At 41.5% G+C, this 19,447-nt stretch overlaps 1 protein-coding gene across 2 annotated transcripts in view; it reads right to left on the reverse strand.

Annotated features, from left to right (window-relative positions):
- ADK (adenosine kinase) overlaps positions 1-19,447 on the reverse strand; it is a 199,760-nt gene that overhangs the window by 117,775 nt on the left and 62,538 nt on the right. For both annotated transcript variants that reach the window (XM_081913767.1, XM_081913768.1), the window contains exon 4: positions 15,275-15,353. In XM_081913767.1, coding sequence (XP_081769893.1) covers positions 15,275-15,353 — 79 coding nt within the window. The remainder of the gene's footprint in view (positions 1-15,274; positions 15,354-19,447) is intronic.

The raw sequence follows: 19,447 nt of genomic DNA on the forward strand, positions 1-19,447 counted from the left end.
ACGTGGCTGGGCAGACTTTGCAGGGTATTTCATAGACCCCTTGGTTTTCCAACCAAGGATAAAATCCAGTTCCAACCAAGGATAAAATCCAGACCCAAACCCAGACCCTCTCCACAGATAAATTACAGACACCATCCAGTAGCCAAACCATGGTGGCACCTCCGGATGCTGCACCCCCCTGCAATCCCTACACAGATCTGGCTGACACAAGCCACAAAACCACAGCTCGCCCCTATACACGAAGCCAAGCCAGAGCACAACTAAGTGCAGTACAGCCATCTTCTCAGAAAAACTCTTCACAAAGTTCAAGAGGTCAAGACACAAAGACTTTAGCAACTAATCCACACCTAATGACCCACCTAAGTGGTACTCAGGATATCACTCAAGAAATCACTCAGGATATCCCTCAAGTAATTAAGGAACAAAAGAAGAAAAGGCACACTAGCCTGGGAACTTCCTCTCTGCCCAGAACATTGGAGGCTATACACCACACCCCCTCAACAGTATTTATAGGAACTCAAACACTGAGATCCTGCTCTGTTCCAGTAACAAGAAGCCGAAAGCACCAGCCTGAAGATGACGAGTGAGACCTCGTCGAAACGTCGCCTAGACACCCCAACTTTTACACGGGAAGACACCCGAGGACACCAAAACCTGCATTCCTGTACCCGTGAAAATCTACGAAAGCAAATATATATATATATATATATATATATATATATATATATATATATATATATATATATATATATATATGTTTTGTAACCTGATAGGCTCCAATGCATAGCCAACTTCAGGGGGCATGGATGCTTGGGCACCCACAATAATATACCTGTGGGGGCTGGGCACCCACAAAGTCAATCAGCAAAGCCGGAGAGGGGCAGCCAGCCAGCCTCTGTGGTGCTGCCTCCGAAAGAGAAACAGTTCAGCTCCAACCACTGCAGCCAGCCAGCGAGACACCCTTTTCCAGGAGTAGGAGCCTTGGGTGTGGATAGACTCTGCCTCCACGTCCAAGGCCTCCCCCCCCCCTGCCCAGAAACGGTGCCTCGCTGGCTGCAGAGTTGGAGGAAGAGAAGCTGCTGCTACCTCCAGGCAGACATGTGACATGAACACAGCTGCATGTAGTGCGTGTGATGCTGCACATCTGCATGGAGGCAATGGGCACCCACAGTCCTGAGGCCAAGCTGGCACCCCTGCTGCACTACAGATGTATGGATGCCTCCCAGTCCAATTTGGACCATTCATGCAATGTGGCACAGTGAAGGAAGTCTCCACACATGTATGCTGTGAGTAACAAGTTTCCAGAGTTGTTAGACCCTCCCCTTCCCCAGTTCCAACAACTTCAAATACAGGAATATGTACGATACAAAACAGCTTTCAAAAAGTGAAGTCTCTTCAGGAAACAAAGATTTTTTTAAAAAAGTAGGGAGGGGGGAGTGGGAATCCTAGGTCCCTCCAGATCTAGTCATCTATAGCATAAGGACCAGATTTCCCCATAATAGTGAGTCATTTATACAATGCAAATAACAAGGAAATTAAAAAACCTCTACCAGAACAACGAGACTCATCTTCTTCTGTACTCTAACACAGGTGTAACTCAGCACATTCATCCTGAACAGACAACAGGCAAACAACATGGAGCATATTCAAGATACTCGCGATCTAATAATGCTTTTCCTTGCTTTTTAACTTACAAACAGCTACAGAGGAATGGGAGGGCATCTGTATCAACACATTGAATGTATAAGTACAGGTGGCTGTATCGAAAAGCTTGTCCTGTAAGTGTACTAATAGTTGTTTCAATTTCACATGGGCTGTAAAAAGGCTCAGCTTACAGTATGCTAAAGCTACATGGAACAATGGGTTGCCCATTATGATGTGATGCAAGATGGATTGCTTTAACATATCTGCATCATCAGAGCCACTGTGACATCAGCAGATACATTTGCCAAAATTCTGTGGACATTGATCACCACTGTTGTGCTGATCCTAGGTAGTATTTTTACAGTTTCATCCAGAGAAGAATACAATCAATAAAAGATGCAATTAATGCAAATCTGCATTCAAAGTCATTATTAGAAAAATGCAACAACATACCAAACTTTAAAGTTAAGCAGCTCATCAAGAAATGCTGTCACTGTTTACGAAAATTCATTGTTTCTCCAGTAGTTAACAGAGAAACAATACACTATGTAATTTCTTTGCTAACTACTCTACTAATATGTTAATGATATCATTACATGATTTCACAAGTACAACATGTAATTTCATTTATTTATTCTCCATAGAGGCAGTGGGAAGGTGCAGATTAAGAGGCTGTCAAAATGGTAAAGTGACAGCTCATGCAAATTTATTTTTGCAATATAGCATGTAAGGAATGCAAATGCTAGTTAAAACAAAGTAGCTTCAGGCACTCAAGGTGTGCTTCAGGCATTGCATAAATGGATGAAAAATGCTAACAAATTAGAATGTCAAAAGCAAAGTGGGGAGGGGGAGGAAATTGAGGGTTCTATTTAAATGGCATTAAAACGATAACCTGACGGTAAATCAAGGCAAATATAAACACACGTGGGGTACTTTACCATCCCCAAACACTGTCGGAATTACCTGAGCTGGCACAGAACCAGGACAAGGAACAACTATAATGAATTTGGATTTGATTGAAAAATTAACTGCAATGAATAAAGGTGAGGATTGCTAGTCAAGTTATTGTGTGTAAGGAATCTCAATTCTCTGTGTTAGCAACTTTCATCTTTGCCTCCTCATTTTGTTCTGGGCCACTTTCATAATGTGCTTGTTCCCTATCAGCTGAAAGCTTTGCAAAATAATCACTTTGGGACATGATGCATATTAAGATACAGATGCACATTTGAAATATGCTAAATGGAGGGGGGGAGAGCTGCTGGGTGGGACAATTAGGAGTGTAGAAAGAGAAAGATTAAGAACCTGTTTCCCCTGTCACTTCTCAGTTCTTATCTGCCTCTCGAAGCAGCTTTCATGCTTAAAGCAGTGCTTCTATGTAGTTGCATGCAACATAGTTTCTGCCTTAGTATTCAGGCAGCAACAATAAATTGTGTGTGTCTCCCCCGAATTTGAAAACTTGACATATTTTTGTGACTTTGGGGTTGATTCTAATGAAGGTCTTATTCATCTGTAAATGTGGCCTTTTTTTCTTACAGACCACCACAACTACCTTTGCTTTTTATGTGCTTTGGAAAATACAAAATCTAGCTGTTCAGGTTAGAGTCTACAACCATAAGGAGATAATTTACCCCCTGAAGACGTACAGCAGTCTGAGGGTTACATCCCATCCAAACCTTTGACAATACTATACTATTAAGCTTCCACTGGCTCTTTTACTTAGTACATAATCCATAATCAAACCCTGGCTTTGCTAGAATAAAGACTGCCCAGGAACCACTGTCTTTCATTTAAGGTTCAGGACAGATCTGGGTTACAAACCAAATTTCCATTTCCCTCAAATAACGGGGGAAACAGCCATCCCAGGTGTGCAACCAGGTATTTCTAGCACCTGGGAGGGACTTAGCTGGCATTCTCCATCTTGGAACGGAGTCTACAAATTGCAACTTCTAGCACACTTTCATCTTTGCAACCTGTCTCCCTCATCCCATCCCACCCGTACTTTGTTAATATGCTTGATGGATGAAGAATTCCAGAGTTTGTCATATTTTTGTGACTTTTTGGCTGGTCCTAATGAAGTTCTCACTCAAGGGGGTTCTTTGGAGCTTTTCCTTCTTTGGAATGCAGTGGTGTCACCCGACTCTCTTTGGGTAACTATGGATTTCGAGAGCAATCTTTCCCAACATGGAACTTTCCAGGTGATGTTGGACTTTCTTTTGTCTGATGGAGATGCTGAAAAGCTTAGCACTATTGGAAGAAGCAAGAAACCAGCCAGGAAGGTGGTTAGACCATGAGATGGAGAGGGAGCAAAAAGGAGGAGAAAAAGACAGCAGAATAAGAGCTAAACAAATGCTTTTATAGTGGTTGTCACTGCAAAAGATGTTGGACAGGTCCTCATCGCCAAGCCACTTTTCAGGCAGAGCATCTAGAAAGCTACGTTAAATGGAGGTGACAAGAGATGAAGTTGTAGGCCTCATTGGCAAATTAAAAATTAACAAGCCACCAGGTGTGGATGGCATATTAAATATTTCAAATGTGATGGCTGATCTTCTAACGTTAAATGCAAAGTCACTATAATTGGCTTTTATTAAAGGACTGAAATGAAGCCAACATAACACCAATGTTCAAAAATGCTCTGTGGTTTAGTTTAATAACCCAAGTTGATTACTTTGGGGCTCTTCTGATGTAACCTTTTCCTCCAAAAGAGTGCTTTTAAAAATATCCCTTTGGAGGGAATACACATGGAAGACATTATAATGTAATCAAAAATCGTGTGGATTTCCCCAGAAAATGTCTGAGCAGGATAGCAGATTCTTCCTGCATCTTGCTTTCATGGGTTTGGGAATGGGAGTCCACATGAATTTAAAAGTTCCATGTTTTCCACATGCATTGCATAGGTTGATGGGAATTATTCCATGTGGAGAAAAAAGAGTGTGTTAAGATCGGATCCATTTTACTTTGAGACAAGCATGTTGTCAAGACACCTAAATTTGATTGTCACTTCTTACTATTTCCTTACTGCAAATCTCAGGGGTAGGAGCATATCAAGTGACCCACTTCAGCATTCCAAGACACTGACATCGGTACATCAATAAAATTTCATCCCTTAACAGCAATCGTTCTGTGTAATGACTGATCTACTGAGCCAGCACCATGGCAAGAGACCTTACCTTTTTCTTGTATCCAAGACAAAGAAAATATTTGGCCTTCCAAAACATATTTGTTAAAATTCCTGTTCTGAAGCGGGATTCTATTTTTTTTCTTCAGAAAACTGTGACACATGTAGGAAAACAATCTGGTTCTAGTCACTGTTGCAATTAAATACGACTTGCAATATGATAACTTCAGTTTTTAAATGTTTCCCTTCACTGAAAGCCAAAAGTAGCAATCCTTAATCCAAGAAAGGTATCTAGTTTCCTTTTTAATCTATTATCCGTTGTAATAATGTCTGGGGCTTTAATGAATGATAGCAGTACTAAAACCTTTGTAGAAACATAAATACTTTGGTAGAAATAGCTTAATCTATTTCTAAAATAGCTACATTAAAAAAGACACCCCCTTTTTTTACACTGCATATTTAAGGCAGGTATCCATATGGAAGGTATTAATCCCTAAAATGTTTAAAGCCATTTTAAGTCGCAAAGATTATGTGACCTTTAAAAGTTATTCGGGTTTCAGAACAGTAAAGCTTTGAAGATGGCAATTTTTCAGTTTAATTGGGGAAGCAAATAGAACACAATCTTAAAGTGAGTTATACATTAAGAATTAATGGTATACAAGAGGACGTATGTATTACAAACCAGAAGTAAACCAAAGTTAAGGAAAAATTCCCCAGCAGTTGCATCCCAACATACCTAAAACAAAAAAACTAACATTTCCGCTAATGAGACAGATTGGTATTTTATTCTGTCAACTGATGGCTTAAGGTAGCATAGTGTTGACGACTCAGCCAACTGACTGTTTGGATATAGTCAACTGACTGCCAACTATTTGCACAGAATCAACTATTTCAAAAATTCCCAGAGGGTGGGGAATCCCCAACATAGAACTATACTACGTCGCCAACCAAGTGCACCACATAATCCCATATATTCTAGAAGATGAAACAAAACAGTGGGTACACCTGCAGAGACATAATTGAAAATACCCCCACCACGGCATACACTTTCCTCTCAAACAAACTAAGGAAAATCCCCACAACACTAAACAGGTCAACACAGACCATTCTTAAAGCATGGAAGGAAGAAGCAGGCAAACTGCCCCAAACCCCATCCTCACTAATCCCCCGGGAACACCACCCACTATTCCATCTGTGGCGTTTGCCCATTCGTTTGAAAATGTCTTTACAGGGGGAGAGAAAGGGTTAATATGTAGACCAATAGGAAAGCTGGAGGCAGAGCCTACCTGTTTATAAAAGGGCTTAGCCCAAGGTTTGGGGGTGGGTAGTTGTTGGTTTTAGTGGGTTTGTTGGTTGGGAGGCTGGGAAAGGGAGTTGGAAAAGCAGTTGGCAGGCAGTTGGACTTAGAGAGACAGTTAGTGCAGTTGGGTCTTGTGTGAGGGGAGGTAGAAGAGTTAGAGGTAGGATAAAAATAAGACTAAGAAGGTAAAGAGTAAGAACGTTTTGAATGCAGTTAGAGAGCCAATGTGGTGTAGTGGTTAAGAGCGGCAGACTCATAATCTGGTGAACCGGGTTTGCGTCTCCGCTCCTCCACATGCAGCTGCTGGGTGACCTTGGGCCAGTCACACTTCTCTGAAGTCTCTCAGCCCCACTCACCTCACAGAGTGTTTGTTGTGGGGGAGGAAGGGAAAGGAGAATGTTAGCCGCTTTGAGACTCCTTAGGGTAGTGATAAAGCGGGATATCAAATCCAAACTCTTCTTCTTTTTCTAAAGATTATTTGTGTCTGCAATAAACTACACTCTTCTTTATTAACTTAAGAACCTGACTGAGACTAAGTGATTTACCGGGGAGGACCTGGCTGGTGGCAGTAGATTAGTGGTGTACGGGTCAATAGTCCGTGAGATGACCGGGGGCTCCATACGAACGCCACACCATCATGCAGCACAAAACTTCCAGATGAAAACTTGGGAGTGACAGGAGGCGACGGCAGTAGCAGCATCCTGCGAGGCCTTACAGCAGCAATGGGAGATGGCAGCAATAGCAGCGGCAGCCCGCGAGGCCTCGTGGGGGCACAAGCAGTGGGGCTTGCAAGTCCTCGTGGCGGTGGCAGAAGCTGTGGCAGCCTGCCTCAGCAAGGCTTGTAGGCCACCTCTGCTTCTGCCACTGTCTCCTGCTGCCGCTGCATGGCCTTGCAGGCTGCCACTACTGCCACCACCATGAACAAGGCCTTGCAGGCCAGCGCTGCTTCTGCCACCCCTGCCCACTGCTGTGGCGAGGCTTCACAGGCTTATTGTGCCCCTGCTGCCAAGCTGCTGCTGCTTCTGCCCTCTAATTGTTGATTCTGCCACTGCCAGGCTGCTGCCGCTTCTGTGCCTGACAGGCCAGCTGGCAGTCCCAGATTATTTGTATTCACTATACATACTTTGGATCGTCCTGAATACCACCATTTGGTAGCCAAGCCCCAAACCAAAAGTCTCATTAGGATGCATTTTGGCTTGCCTGCTGCTGAAAATGACCATGAAGTGATTGGTAGAATCATCATTTATCATTTTAGACCCTTAGGTAGTAGCAGGACATTGTCCTGTTTGCCTCTGTGTAGTTCCTTATTTCATACATTGTAATATATTGATATATCACAATGTTTAGCATTTTGGCTTGCCTGCTGATGAAACTGAGGGTGTGATGATTGATAATATTGTCATTTATCTGTTTTAGTCCCCTAAGTATTAGCAGTTGCTAGGACATTGTCCTGTTCACCTCTGTACAGTTCCATCCTTATTTCAGACACTGTAGTAGATTGCAATGTTTAGCTGGTAATAACACGTTTTGGACGATATATTGATGTATCACCCAGCCCTACTGCCTGGTGCAGAGGTAGACAACCTGGTGCCCTCCTGAATTGTTGAGCTATAACTCCCTTCATCCCTGAGCACTGACCACATTGGCTGGGGCTGATGGGAGTCATAGTCCAGGACCAGGAAGATCCAGAATCAAATCTTCATTCCGAATGAAGGTTATTGGCAGAAAGGTGGCTCTTCAGTGAAACACAACATATTTTAAACAGCAAATGTCTTAACAAGTGGATAATTGCGGTTGCAATTCAATTCAATTCTATTCTATATATTACCCATCAGTTTTTTAAGTATAGGTACATGGTCCTCACAGGGACAAGGATCCAGGAGTTACCGTCTGATCTCTAACAAGGATCAACCTTCTGAGTGCACCTGGGTAATCCTGCATTTCTATTTTATGCCTTCTATTTTTACACCTTTAAGCTCTGTAACATGTTTAGTTCTCAGATTCTGAATATTTATAAATTTACTCAGTGCTTTTTTTCTTAAATAAATGTTTTAGGGGTACTCTCATTTTCCTACTCATATTGAGATACTGCCCTTCAATGAGGCCAAACTTAGATTCACAAAATGTTTAGGGGTATGTGTACCCCTGCGTCCCCCCAGAAAAAAGCACTGAATTTAATAATCGAATGGGGGCAACATTTATAACCTTGTGGCAAAACACTGTGCAGCTTACTAAAAACCAGCCCTTCAAGGGAAGTGCTAGAAACCCAACCTCCAAGTAAGTGATCCTGCTTATTATTTCTGTACAAAGAAAAGCAGTACAGTATGATTGCATCTTACACAGGGGTTCAGCTCGAAAGGTTCCATGTATACGAAAAAAATGTGCCTATTCAAACCACCTCCTTGGAACCATCCCTGCATGAGCATTCCTAGACTTTGAAGCCCCCATGCCTGGCAAAGCAAGGAAGAGAGCTTAAAATCTCTTTTCACACTGGGAAAATCCAGTGTAAAAATCACTTTTAAGTTTTCTGCCTTATTTGCTCTTAACTTGCAGAATTTCAATCAGTCAGTACCAGGTATGGTTGAAATCATGCAAATTAAAGGCACATAAGATGCAATCGTACTGTAATCAATTATTTTAACAAATTCTTTTTCAAGGTTATAGTTCCAAAAGCCACAAAAGAGTGTTGGCTCCATGATCAAAATTATTAGTTTATTAAGCTTTTATTTAGTTGAAAAACAATGTTCCAATTGGAGTAACCAATTACTTTGCACAATTGCTTGGAAGGGGGATTAATTATAAAATGATAAACTTGAATTAAAGCAATCAAATGAATTTGCAAGGCAGTGAGTAGAAGTAGAATTAGAAACTTCTTCCACAGAATTTAGTTTACAAGATGTTATCACAACTTTCTTAACCATTTTCCTCTTAATGTGGCAGCTTCAGAAATCCTGAACACTAATCTTTGTAACTGGAGTATATTTGGATTAATAAATACTGGTTTGAAATGACAATTGTTTTATATAAAACTGTGAGTATTAAGAAGCCTGATGAAAGCTTCCCTATGTCTACTGGGTAATAAAATTTAAATCACTCTTGAGTAACCTTCTAAGATAATTCCTCAATAGGTTGTTAACACTAGGTCATAAAACAAGTTATTGTTTTGAATGAGTAAAAGGAAAATTCCTACATTGGCTCCCAGTACGTTTCCGAGCACAATTCAAAGTGTTGGCCCTGACCTTTAAAGCCCTAAACTGCCTCTGTCTACTATACCTAAAGGAGCGTCTCCACCCCCATCATTCTGCCAGAACACTGAGATCGAGTGCTGAGGGCCTTCTGGCGGTTCCGTTGCTGCGAGAAGCCAAGTTACAGGGAACCTGGCTGAGGGCCTTCTTGGTAGTGGCACCCACCCTGTGGAACACCCTCCTACCAGATGTCAAAGAGAAAAAAACTCACCAGACTTTTAGAAGGCATGTGAAGGCAGCCCTGTTTAGGGAAGCTTTTAATGTTTAACAGATTATTGTATTTTAATCTTTTGTTGGGAGCCACCCAGAGTGGCTGGGGAAACCCAGCCAGATGGGTGGGGTATAAATAATAAATTGTTATATTATTATTTTTATTCATTTTCCAATGGTAGTTTCACAGAATGTAACCTCCAAGTCAGACTGAGACATGCTGGCAAAAATTAATTTATGCTTTGCTTTAACTTTACAGACCTCAGCATTATACAGAACTCTGAAGAGAAGAAATGTATGTTTCAAAACACATTAAGCAGCAAAGAAACTGCGTCTCATAAAAAATATACAGTGGTTTTCAGACAATAGTTAACAACGCAATCCTATATATGTCTACTCAGAAGTAAATCTCATTTCGTTACTTAGCATTACTCCAGGGCACATGAACATAGGATAGAAGCATAAGGTATGTTTAGTAGCGCTGGGCAATATATTGATATATTGTCCAAAACCGGTTGAAGTCCATATTGTGATATCGGTTCCTTAATTTTTGACCTGGCAATATATCGCGAATCATGATGTTAGTGTGTGTGATATGCAAAAATCAGGATGTGGGGAAAACCTTGAATTTACAAAAGCAACCACTTGTGCTACAGTTGTGAAAATGGACATAGTACACATGACAGCAAAGCATGTTTCATGTTGACTTATTAGAAATACAAGGCAGCATTACCGACATATTTCAAAAAGTAATTTAATATATAACACTGGCTCACAACACCACTGTATTTTACTATTTATATTTTTTCCAGCCATTCATAGGAAATGAGAGCTGTAAAATGCTTTGATTACTTTACTTCCCAGAGGCACAACCAATGAGGCCTGTGTAGCAATGGGACACGGTGAGGACTTGTCCTGATTGAAGTGCATAAATCATTCTATGATTCCAAGGGAAAATAATTACAATGTTGCCTAGCTATGCCAACCTAATACACAAAGGAATTTTTTGCCAATACTTATTCATCAATGACAATTTATAAAATAAAATTCCATCATGTGTATTAATTCTTTGTCGCTCTCAGCTGCGGCTAACGACATGGCATTGCTCCATGTCCATTTCAAACTGAGAAAACACAGAGATTAAGAGTGCTACAAAAGCTTACTACAAAATGCCTGCAAGAAAAAAATCTTATGGAGGGGTAAGGCAAATAATAAAATAAAATAAAATAAAATAAAAATTTCTAACCTTAGCCTCTCCTCACACACACACAAAAACATATGTGTTCACTGAGCAGAAGAGTCAGCACACATTGTCAATTTAAGATGGACTAATTAATAATCCTTATGACAACTGTGTATGCATCCTATTAATATGCTACCTTGTTTATAAACAGGCACAACACCAAGATCACACATCTATCATCTATAAAGATCATCTGTGCCAGAAGTCCCCACTTAGAGAGATATCACACTCTAAGTGGAAGCCTAGTATAGATGATTACTTCAACTTGAATTCAGGGGCAGGGATCTATTATAATACAAGACTTATGGTATAAACTATATATACTGTGTGTGTGTGTGTGTGTGTGTGTATATATATATATAGTATAATACAAGACTTACGGTAAACTTAGAATCAATGCTTTCGAAGAATTCTATTCAGACTTTTATAACTGGAGCTATTATTTTTATTAAGTTATGCTTATGTTTCCAATAAGTATCTCTGCTTCCAGCAAACATTGGCTTTATAATAACCACTGATGTTGCAGAAAAGAAAAGAAAAACAAAATGGATTGTATCCAACGCTTCAGTTGCATGTGGGGAGCAGACTTCAGCTTGCACACTGGGCCTTTCCATTCCTCTCCTCGCCCCTGTAGTCTGGGTGCACTCAAAATGTGTTATAGGATGGGGGGGCTTCTTTGGAGCAGAGTCTAGGGTTGTGTGGGGCACTCAAGGCAGAGGAGAGAAAAGGAAAGTACCACTGGACACAACCCTAAGGCCGCAATCGTACATACACCTTAAATACCAGCAATGTCAATGGGACATGTTACTCTATGCATCTTTTCTTGGAAGAAGGTAAAGGTAAAGGGACCCCTGACCATTAGGTCCAGTTGTGACCGACTCTGGGGTTGAGGCGCTCATCTCGCTTTATTCGGCGTACAGCTTCTGGGTCATGTGGCCAGCATGACTAAGCCGCTTCTGGCGAACCAGAGCAGCACACGGAAATGCCGTTTACCTTCCTGCCGGAGCAGTACCTATTTATCTACTTGCACGTTGATGTGCTTTCGAACTGCTAGGTTGGCAGGAGCAGGGACCGAACAATGGGAGCTCACACCATCGTGGGGATTCAAACTGCCGACCTTCTGATCGGCAAGTCCTAGGCTCTATGGTTTAACCCACAGTGCCACCCGCGTCCCTTTCTTGGAAGAAAGGCTCACTAAATTCAGTGAAGTTTGCTCCTTGGAATTTGCATACACAACCTACTTGCACAAAGAATTGCAGCCGAAAGGAGAAGCAACATTCTGGCATAGCAAACCTGTGTTAGATTTTTGAAGCTTCGTGCAGTGTACTGCCATGATAACACAACAGGGAAATGGGATGGGATGGAATATACAAAACAGTAAGTATATAAAATTGACCTTTTACATTTAAGTTTAACTGCAAATAATATGCTGGTAAATGAGGCATGATCTCTTTACATTATGTCGAGAATTGGATGACATTTAATTTTGAACGTAGTAGGTGATAACGTTTCAGACATTCATCTGTGCTATTATCTTAACACCACTGAAGCCATTGCTATCAGCATTTTTTTTTCCATTTCTGTGATTGTCCTTCAGTGGATTCTCAAGAATTTCTAATAAAAGTGAATTATTGTACTAATTAGTAAATCACTAATAAAAAAACAAGCTTTCAGTATACTGTAATTTATCCTGGATAATATTACTTTATCATCCAAACGTTAATACATCATAAGGATGAATTATACTGGTTCTCGGAGTTTTTACACACAAAGATGTAACTGACAATGAAGCTCACACACCTTTAAAGATCAGTTTTACCTGCAAAAATAAAGCCAGGACAAGTGGTTGCCTTTAATTAGCTTAGCTGTACTATATCAGAGAGAATTGGAAAACTAGAGTAGCTGCTACTTTCAGATACAGCAGAATTCAAATAATTTCCCCTCCTCCCTCTTTGAAAATACTCTGATTATCTTACTTGCTTCAGTGCAACTAAGTTGCAATTTTGTGTGGCTTTATAAAAAGCTTCCATTAAACGAACAATCTCTTCCAAAAATTGTTCTATGGTATTTTAACATTTTTCTTCCATAAAAAAATAAAAAATCCTAATTAATACGTAAGGGCAGTGGTTTTCAGCCAATGTGTGATAGAACCCTGGGGTGCCTTGAATGATGGTCTGGCTGCCGCGGGCAACACTGGCCTCTGTCCCTCTCACATCTCTGCCTCCCAAAGGCTTGCACAGCTGTTTATTGCAGCAACCCTGGCTACAAGCTCTCCAGGCAAATGGTGCCTCTGGGGCTGGCCAGGGGGTGCTTCCCAGGCCCCTGTGGGGCAATGTGAGGAGGCACCTCTCTTTGGGGCAGGGAGGAGCAGCTCAGAGACCAGAGTGGCAGTAGTGGCTGCCGGAGGATTCCCAAGGAGAGGGAAGAGGGAAGAGGAAAGGAGGCTGAGGGAACCCTCCACAAGGGAGAGTGTTTGAAAAAGGGTGAGAAGATGTCAGTTCTGCAGGCCAGGGGTGACATAACTGGGCTCCTGAGCCCCACAGGGGTGCCGCCAAAAGAATTTAGTTGGTCAAGGGAGACATGGACTCAAAAAGGCATTAGGGTTTAGGATGGGTGAAGAAAAAATCACTTCGTTTCCTATACAGTGGTGCCCCGCAAGACGAATGCCTCGCAAGACGAAAAACCCGCAAGACGAAAGGGTTTTTCGGTTTTTGCGATGCTTCGCTAGACAATTTTCCCTATGGGCTTGCTTCGCAAGACGAAAGCCCATAGGGAAATCTCCGGGGACCTCTTTTAAATGCTGGCGGTGGGGAGCAAAGCCTTCCCCCCCCCCCTCCGGACTTCAGAAGAGGTCCAGGAAGGCCGGCGGGGCAAAAGGCTTTGCTCCCCACCGCCAGCATTTTAAAAGCGGTCCGGGATGGCAGGGAAGCGCTTCCCGCTATCCCGGACGGCTTTTGAAGGCAGGCGGGGGGGGAGCAAAGACTTTTGCCCCCCGCCAGCCTTCAGAAGAGATCCAGGACCTCTTCCGAAGGCGGGCGGGGGGCAAAAGTCTTTGTCCCCCCTGCCTGCCTAACCGGGGGCTTTTAAATCGTCCCGGGACTGTCCCGGGGCGATTTAAAAGCCCCCGGACGGCTTTTGAAGGCAGGCGGGGGGAGCAAAGACTTTTGCCCCCCGCCAGCCTTCAGAAGAGGTCGGGGGACAGACTGTCCCCGGACCTGGTCTGAAGGCGGTTTCCATAGGAACACATTAATTGATTTTTAATGCATTCCTATGGGAAACCGTGCTTCGCAAGACGAAAAACTCGCAAGACGAAAAGACTTGCGGAACGAATTAATTTCGTCCTGCGAGGCACCACTGTACCTGAAGGAGCGTCTCCACCCCCCTCGTTCTGCCCGGACGCTGAGGTCCAGCGCCAAGGGCCTTCTGGCGGTTCCCTCATTGCGAGAAGCAAAGCTACAGGGAACCAGGCAGAGGGCCTTCTCAGTAGTGGCGCCCGCCCTGTGGAACGCCCTCCCATCAGATGTCAAAGCGATAAATAACTACCTGACATTCAGAAGACATCTTAAGGCAGCCCTGTTCAGGGAAGTTTTTAATCTGTGATATTTTAGTGTATTTTTGGTTTCTATGGAAGCCGCCCAGAGTGGCTGGGGAAGCCCAGCCAGATCGGCGGGGTACAAATATTATTATTATTATTATTATTATTATTATTATTATTATTATTATTATTATTATTATTTGTAGCTGCTGAGGATACACTTCACAGTATGGTTGTATAAATTCTACTAACAATGAAGAGCTCTTTGCTCAAAAAGTTTCAGTGAGGTCCAATTTAGGTCTTAGAGCGTCTTACAAGGAAAAAATACTTGAGTGGAATTCAACTATTATTAAGTTGCATCGGCTAAAATGAGAATAAAAGTTCATCGTGACTAACTTTTCACAATTATTTCAACTGGGCTCCATGACCCTGACCTCTCTCAAAGCTGTTTTGACTTCTATCCCTAACTGCAAATAAGCATATATGTATATATTCCAGATTTCAGACCTAAGCAACTTCTTGATTTTAGCTCCCAATGCATCAGGTAAGCGCAACTGCTATGATCACTATAGCTACAGAGCATGTAAACTAGGCAGAGCAACAAAATGTAGCACGAATAACCAGGCACTACTTAGAAACTATAATTATTTCCCTATTATTTCCTGCAGTCACAACATATCCCACTTTGTATCTTGCTAGATCCCAACACAACCCCCTCTTCCTCACTGCTTGCTGAAGGACAAGGTAAGAGTCCTGTTTTGTTTAGCCAGAAATCTAAAACAAATAATAAACAGTGTGTGTAAAAGGAAGGCAAAAAAATGTGTCTAAATTTAAGATGACCAGTCATCTTATATTGTACACTATTGTTGGCAACTACATAGCAGTGTTATGTTCCTATGCTCTAAGATAAACAAGGTTATGAGGAAAAGTTTTAAAAACAACTACCTTTTTCAAATTTAATTTAATCTGAGGGATTACAAACCTGGGCCACTTTAACAGAATTCTGAGTCGATCCACCAGCATGGTACTCTACTTTGAACTTTTTCACAAGTTCTTCAAATCTGTAAGAAATGACAGGAAGAGAAGAGAAAAAAGGAAGTTACTTTTTTATTTTCCACACTTTAGAACTTCACACTACAAAACTATTTGAGCTAAATGAAATTCAAGTTACTAGCTGGGGGTTTTTTTCTTACAAGGGGGGCTCTTAATAAACACGCAAACACACACACTTCACCAATTCTGGCACTATTTGAGAATCCTTGCTTAAAAGAAAAAAACAGCATACACTGAGAGCACAGGCCTCTCTATCAAGCAAGATACTGAATATACGGTATATGTATTGTTTCTTACATCCATGTTTTTCTTTCAGCAATTTTTCTGGCTGAAAATATGGAGGTAAATCCATATTCTCAAACAAATACAGTGGTACCTCGGGTTAAGTACTTAATTAGTTCAGGAGGTTCTTAACCTGAAACTGTTCTTAACCTGAAGCACCACTTTAGGTAATGGGGCTTCCCGCTGCCGTTGCACCGCCAGAGCACAGTTTCTGTTCTCATCCTGAAGCAAAGTTCTTAACCTGAAGCACTATTTCTGGGTTAGCGGAGTCTGTAACCTGAAGCGTATGTAACCTGAGGTACCACTGTATATGCAAAGTTCTGGCACACACACAAGAATGAAAAAAGTTGTTTCTCTTCGTTTTCTTTTCCAACGTAAATGAGGTATTTCTCTGAATGATCTTGTTTTAATCCAGCTTGAATCTGAACATATACCCAAACAATTAATTTCTCATATGCTGCTATATTAAGCCGTACTTCAGCTGATTATGCACATTTTAAGTTCTTTTTATATTAAGTCCCACAACTTTACTGGAATTGAATCTTATGCTCGACCCATTTAACTCGTGCACAAATTTATTGCCTATGTCACCCAAGCAGATGTGGATGGAGTCAGAGCAGACACCATGGGGCCAAAATAATAAGGACATGAGGATGGAAAGAAAAGGTCTCCCACCTGAATATGTATTTATGGTGCCAAACTTTATTGTTTAATAGCTATTTTACCTTTCAGTACAACATTAAGAATTATGGGTGAAACCAATGCTCCCGAACTGTTTAAGGAATGGTGTTTAATCAGGTGGAGGCAGCCCCCATGGCAAACCCACGCACCATGCTGTTCTGGATAGTCCCCTAAACCTATGGTTCAGGGGCACATGGGAAAGGCAGGGGGAACTGGAGGAACAAACCAACTTTCAAATCTTAGTTTATTATGCTGGCATATTTCCACCACCTGTAGTTAAGGTTAGCCACAACTTGAGATTTATTATATTGAAAATCACAGCTAGCAATTCTTCAGTGAAGTAAGTAAATACAAGGATTTAGGTGCAATGTTAAACTGCAGTTAAACTAAAGCTGATTTTTCATAGCCTCCTCATGACTGTGGAGGAGGGAGGAGGGGTGCATACACATGACACTGGGCCACTGTGTGGCTTTTCCATGGTGCATATTGCGACTAAGCTGCATTCACAGTTATGGATATATCAGAGCAGTCATAATGATCACAGGTTGCACTGGGGGGAAAATAAATGTTTCTGTTGATTAGAGCTGTACTAGAAGAGAACGCATATGCAATAATTGATTTCTCAGAATGTTTTTATAGTACAACGAATTCAATTTATCTGGCTGATGAAAAGATTGAGAAGCTTATTGGGTGGCAGCTTTCGGTAATAGAAATACAGTACCGATTAGAGCTTCCATTGTGATACAGACTGAATTCCCAAAGAAAAATAATTTTCTGAGCTCTCAAGGGTCTTTAGAAACTACAAGCAGACGTATAGCTATTCCCAGTTCTGTGTTATTACAATAATATCTACAAAAATGTTTCCCACCTTTCTACTGCAATCGCACCGAAAGTGGCTCATAATTCAGAAATGAAACAAAATTACAAACGAAGCAAACAGCAAATGATTAAAATAGCAGTAGTTTCACATAGCATAAATGAGATATTAAAACGGGAAGAGCACAGTCTTCATAGCCCAACAAAAAGCAGGCAGTGATGTATCAGATGTATCTCCCTAAGGCGGCTGTTGAACAATCCAGATGTTTTATCTGAGAAAGTCCTGTGTCTCATGCATGTTTGCAGCACTTCAGATGGAAATAGGACTTGGAAGATAGTCTCCAAAGAAGTATAGCGTTCTTTGGCAGGCAGAGGTTCCAGATATAAGAGAGGACTTTGAAAGTTTCACTCTCTCTAAATGCAGTATGTTTACATACTGAGAAGCACTACTACATTCAGAATGTCTCCTGGATGTTTTAGTGACAGCCAGGAGTGTCTTTAACCATATTCACCTGGTAAATCAGCTGTGCTCAAACTAAATATATCAGACCAGACTTCAGCCATTTAGGCTCTAATCACTGCCAAACTGAATGAATGCAAATTGCTCTAAATCTACTCATAAAGATAATTTAGAAACTTCAGGTGGCTACTCATAAAGATAATTTAGAAGCTTCAGGATAAAGCCGCCAAAGTTCTGGCTGGGCTCGGGAGATCAGAACACACTACTCTGAACCTTTACCTAACTTTGCTGATTTATCAGTTTGTTTCTGGGCTCAATTTAAGGGGCTCACGTCATCAGCTTTCTCCAACCAACTGTAACTCCATCTTGTCTTAAGCTGCAGGCTGTTCACTCCAACCAATCCAAAACTGCCCCCAAACACCAGCTCAGAATTTCTTCTACACCCTAAAAATAGACCACGGAAAAGTAGCCGAGTGCCAAATGTAAACTGATGACATCAAAGTTAAAATCTCTGGGTGATCTTACCCAATTGCTACATGTAAATGTTAAACAGTATTGGAGACAAGATGGGACTCTTCAGTACTATTCCACAAGAAAAGAAGAACTCCTCCTGCATCTTCTAGTGATGTGAAACCCTTATTGTCCTATTTAGGACCCACTTGTTGAACGGCTAAATAAGGTACAGTGGTACCTCGGGTTACAAACACCTTGGGTTACAGACTCCACTAACCTGGAAGTAGTATCTCGGGTTAAGAACTTTGCCCCAGGATAAGTACAGAAATCGCCAGCGGCAGCTGTGGAAGGCCCCATTAGCTGAAGTGGTACCTCATGTTAAGAATGGTTTCAGGTTAAGAACGGACCTCCAGAACGAATTAAGTTTGTAACCAGAGGTACCACTGTATTCTCTAAATCACACAGAAAATAAAGGTAGCAATGTTTGCCCTTAATAAAAATTCCAAAATCTGTATTGTGGCAGTATGTGTATGACTTGGAGAACACTGCTATTTACTTGTTCAACAGTTAGATTCTAATCTGGAGGACAAGGATTCTATACCACTTGAAAACTTCATTTTCTGGGGGAACATTCCCTCCAACTGCATTCTATTGACTTTTTGTCTGGCACAACTCCTAAAATTAATCTCCACCATTGCTAACATAAAGACTGCCTAGTTCCTTTTGATTCCTGTTTTTTACCTCCTAGGGAACCAGTGCATTTTAACTAAAAGGTAGAGACAGATCTGTGTAACAGGTTAGCCTAATAAAGGTATTTTAAAAAGGTAAAAGACCCCTGACAGTTAAGTCCAGTCACGAATGACTCTGGGGTTGCGGTGCTATCTCATTTTAAAGGCCAAGGGTGCTGTCTGTTCCAAAGACAGTTTTTCTGGGTCATGTGGCCAACATGACTACGCCGCTTCTGGCACAATAGAACACTGAAACCAGAGCAGCGCATAGAAACCTCATTTACCTTCCCACCAGAGTGGTACCTATTTATCTACTTGCACTTTTTGGGGTGCTTTCAAACTGCTAGGTTGGCAGGAGCTGGGACTGAGTAATGGGAGCTCACCCCGTGGCGGGGATTCGAACCGCCAACCTCCTGATCGGCAAAGCCCAAGAGGCTCAGTGGTTTATACCAGAGCACCACCCACGTTGTATTGCCCTAACACAATTTTTTGATTTTTTTCCCCCTTATGGGCCAAAATAGCTGTTTTTACTTCTTTTGTGATTGAGAAAAATAAAGAAATTGAAGACGATTGTTGTTATTATCTAGGAAGTCATGTAGCACTGACAAATTTATGTGCATGCTTCTATTTGCAACGTTTATCTATTATTTTTAACATGTCATAATCTCTAAAATAAATTTTA

The sequence above is a fragment of the Podarcis melisellensis genome, assembly GCF_964234715.1.
Source record: "Podarcis melisellensis genome assembly, chromosome: 5".
Taxonomy (NCBI): Eukaryota; Metazoa; Chordata; class Lepidosauria; order Squamata; family Lacertidae; genus Podarcis; species Podarcis melisellensis.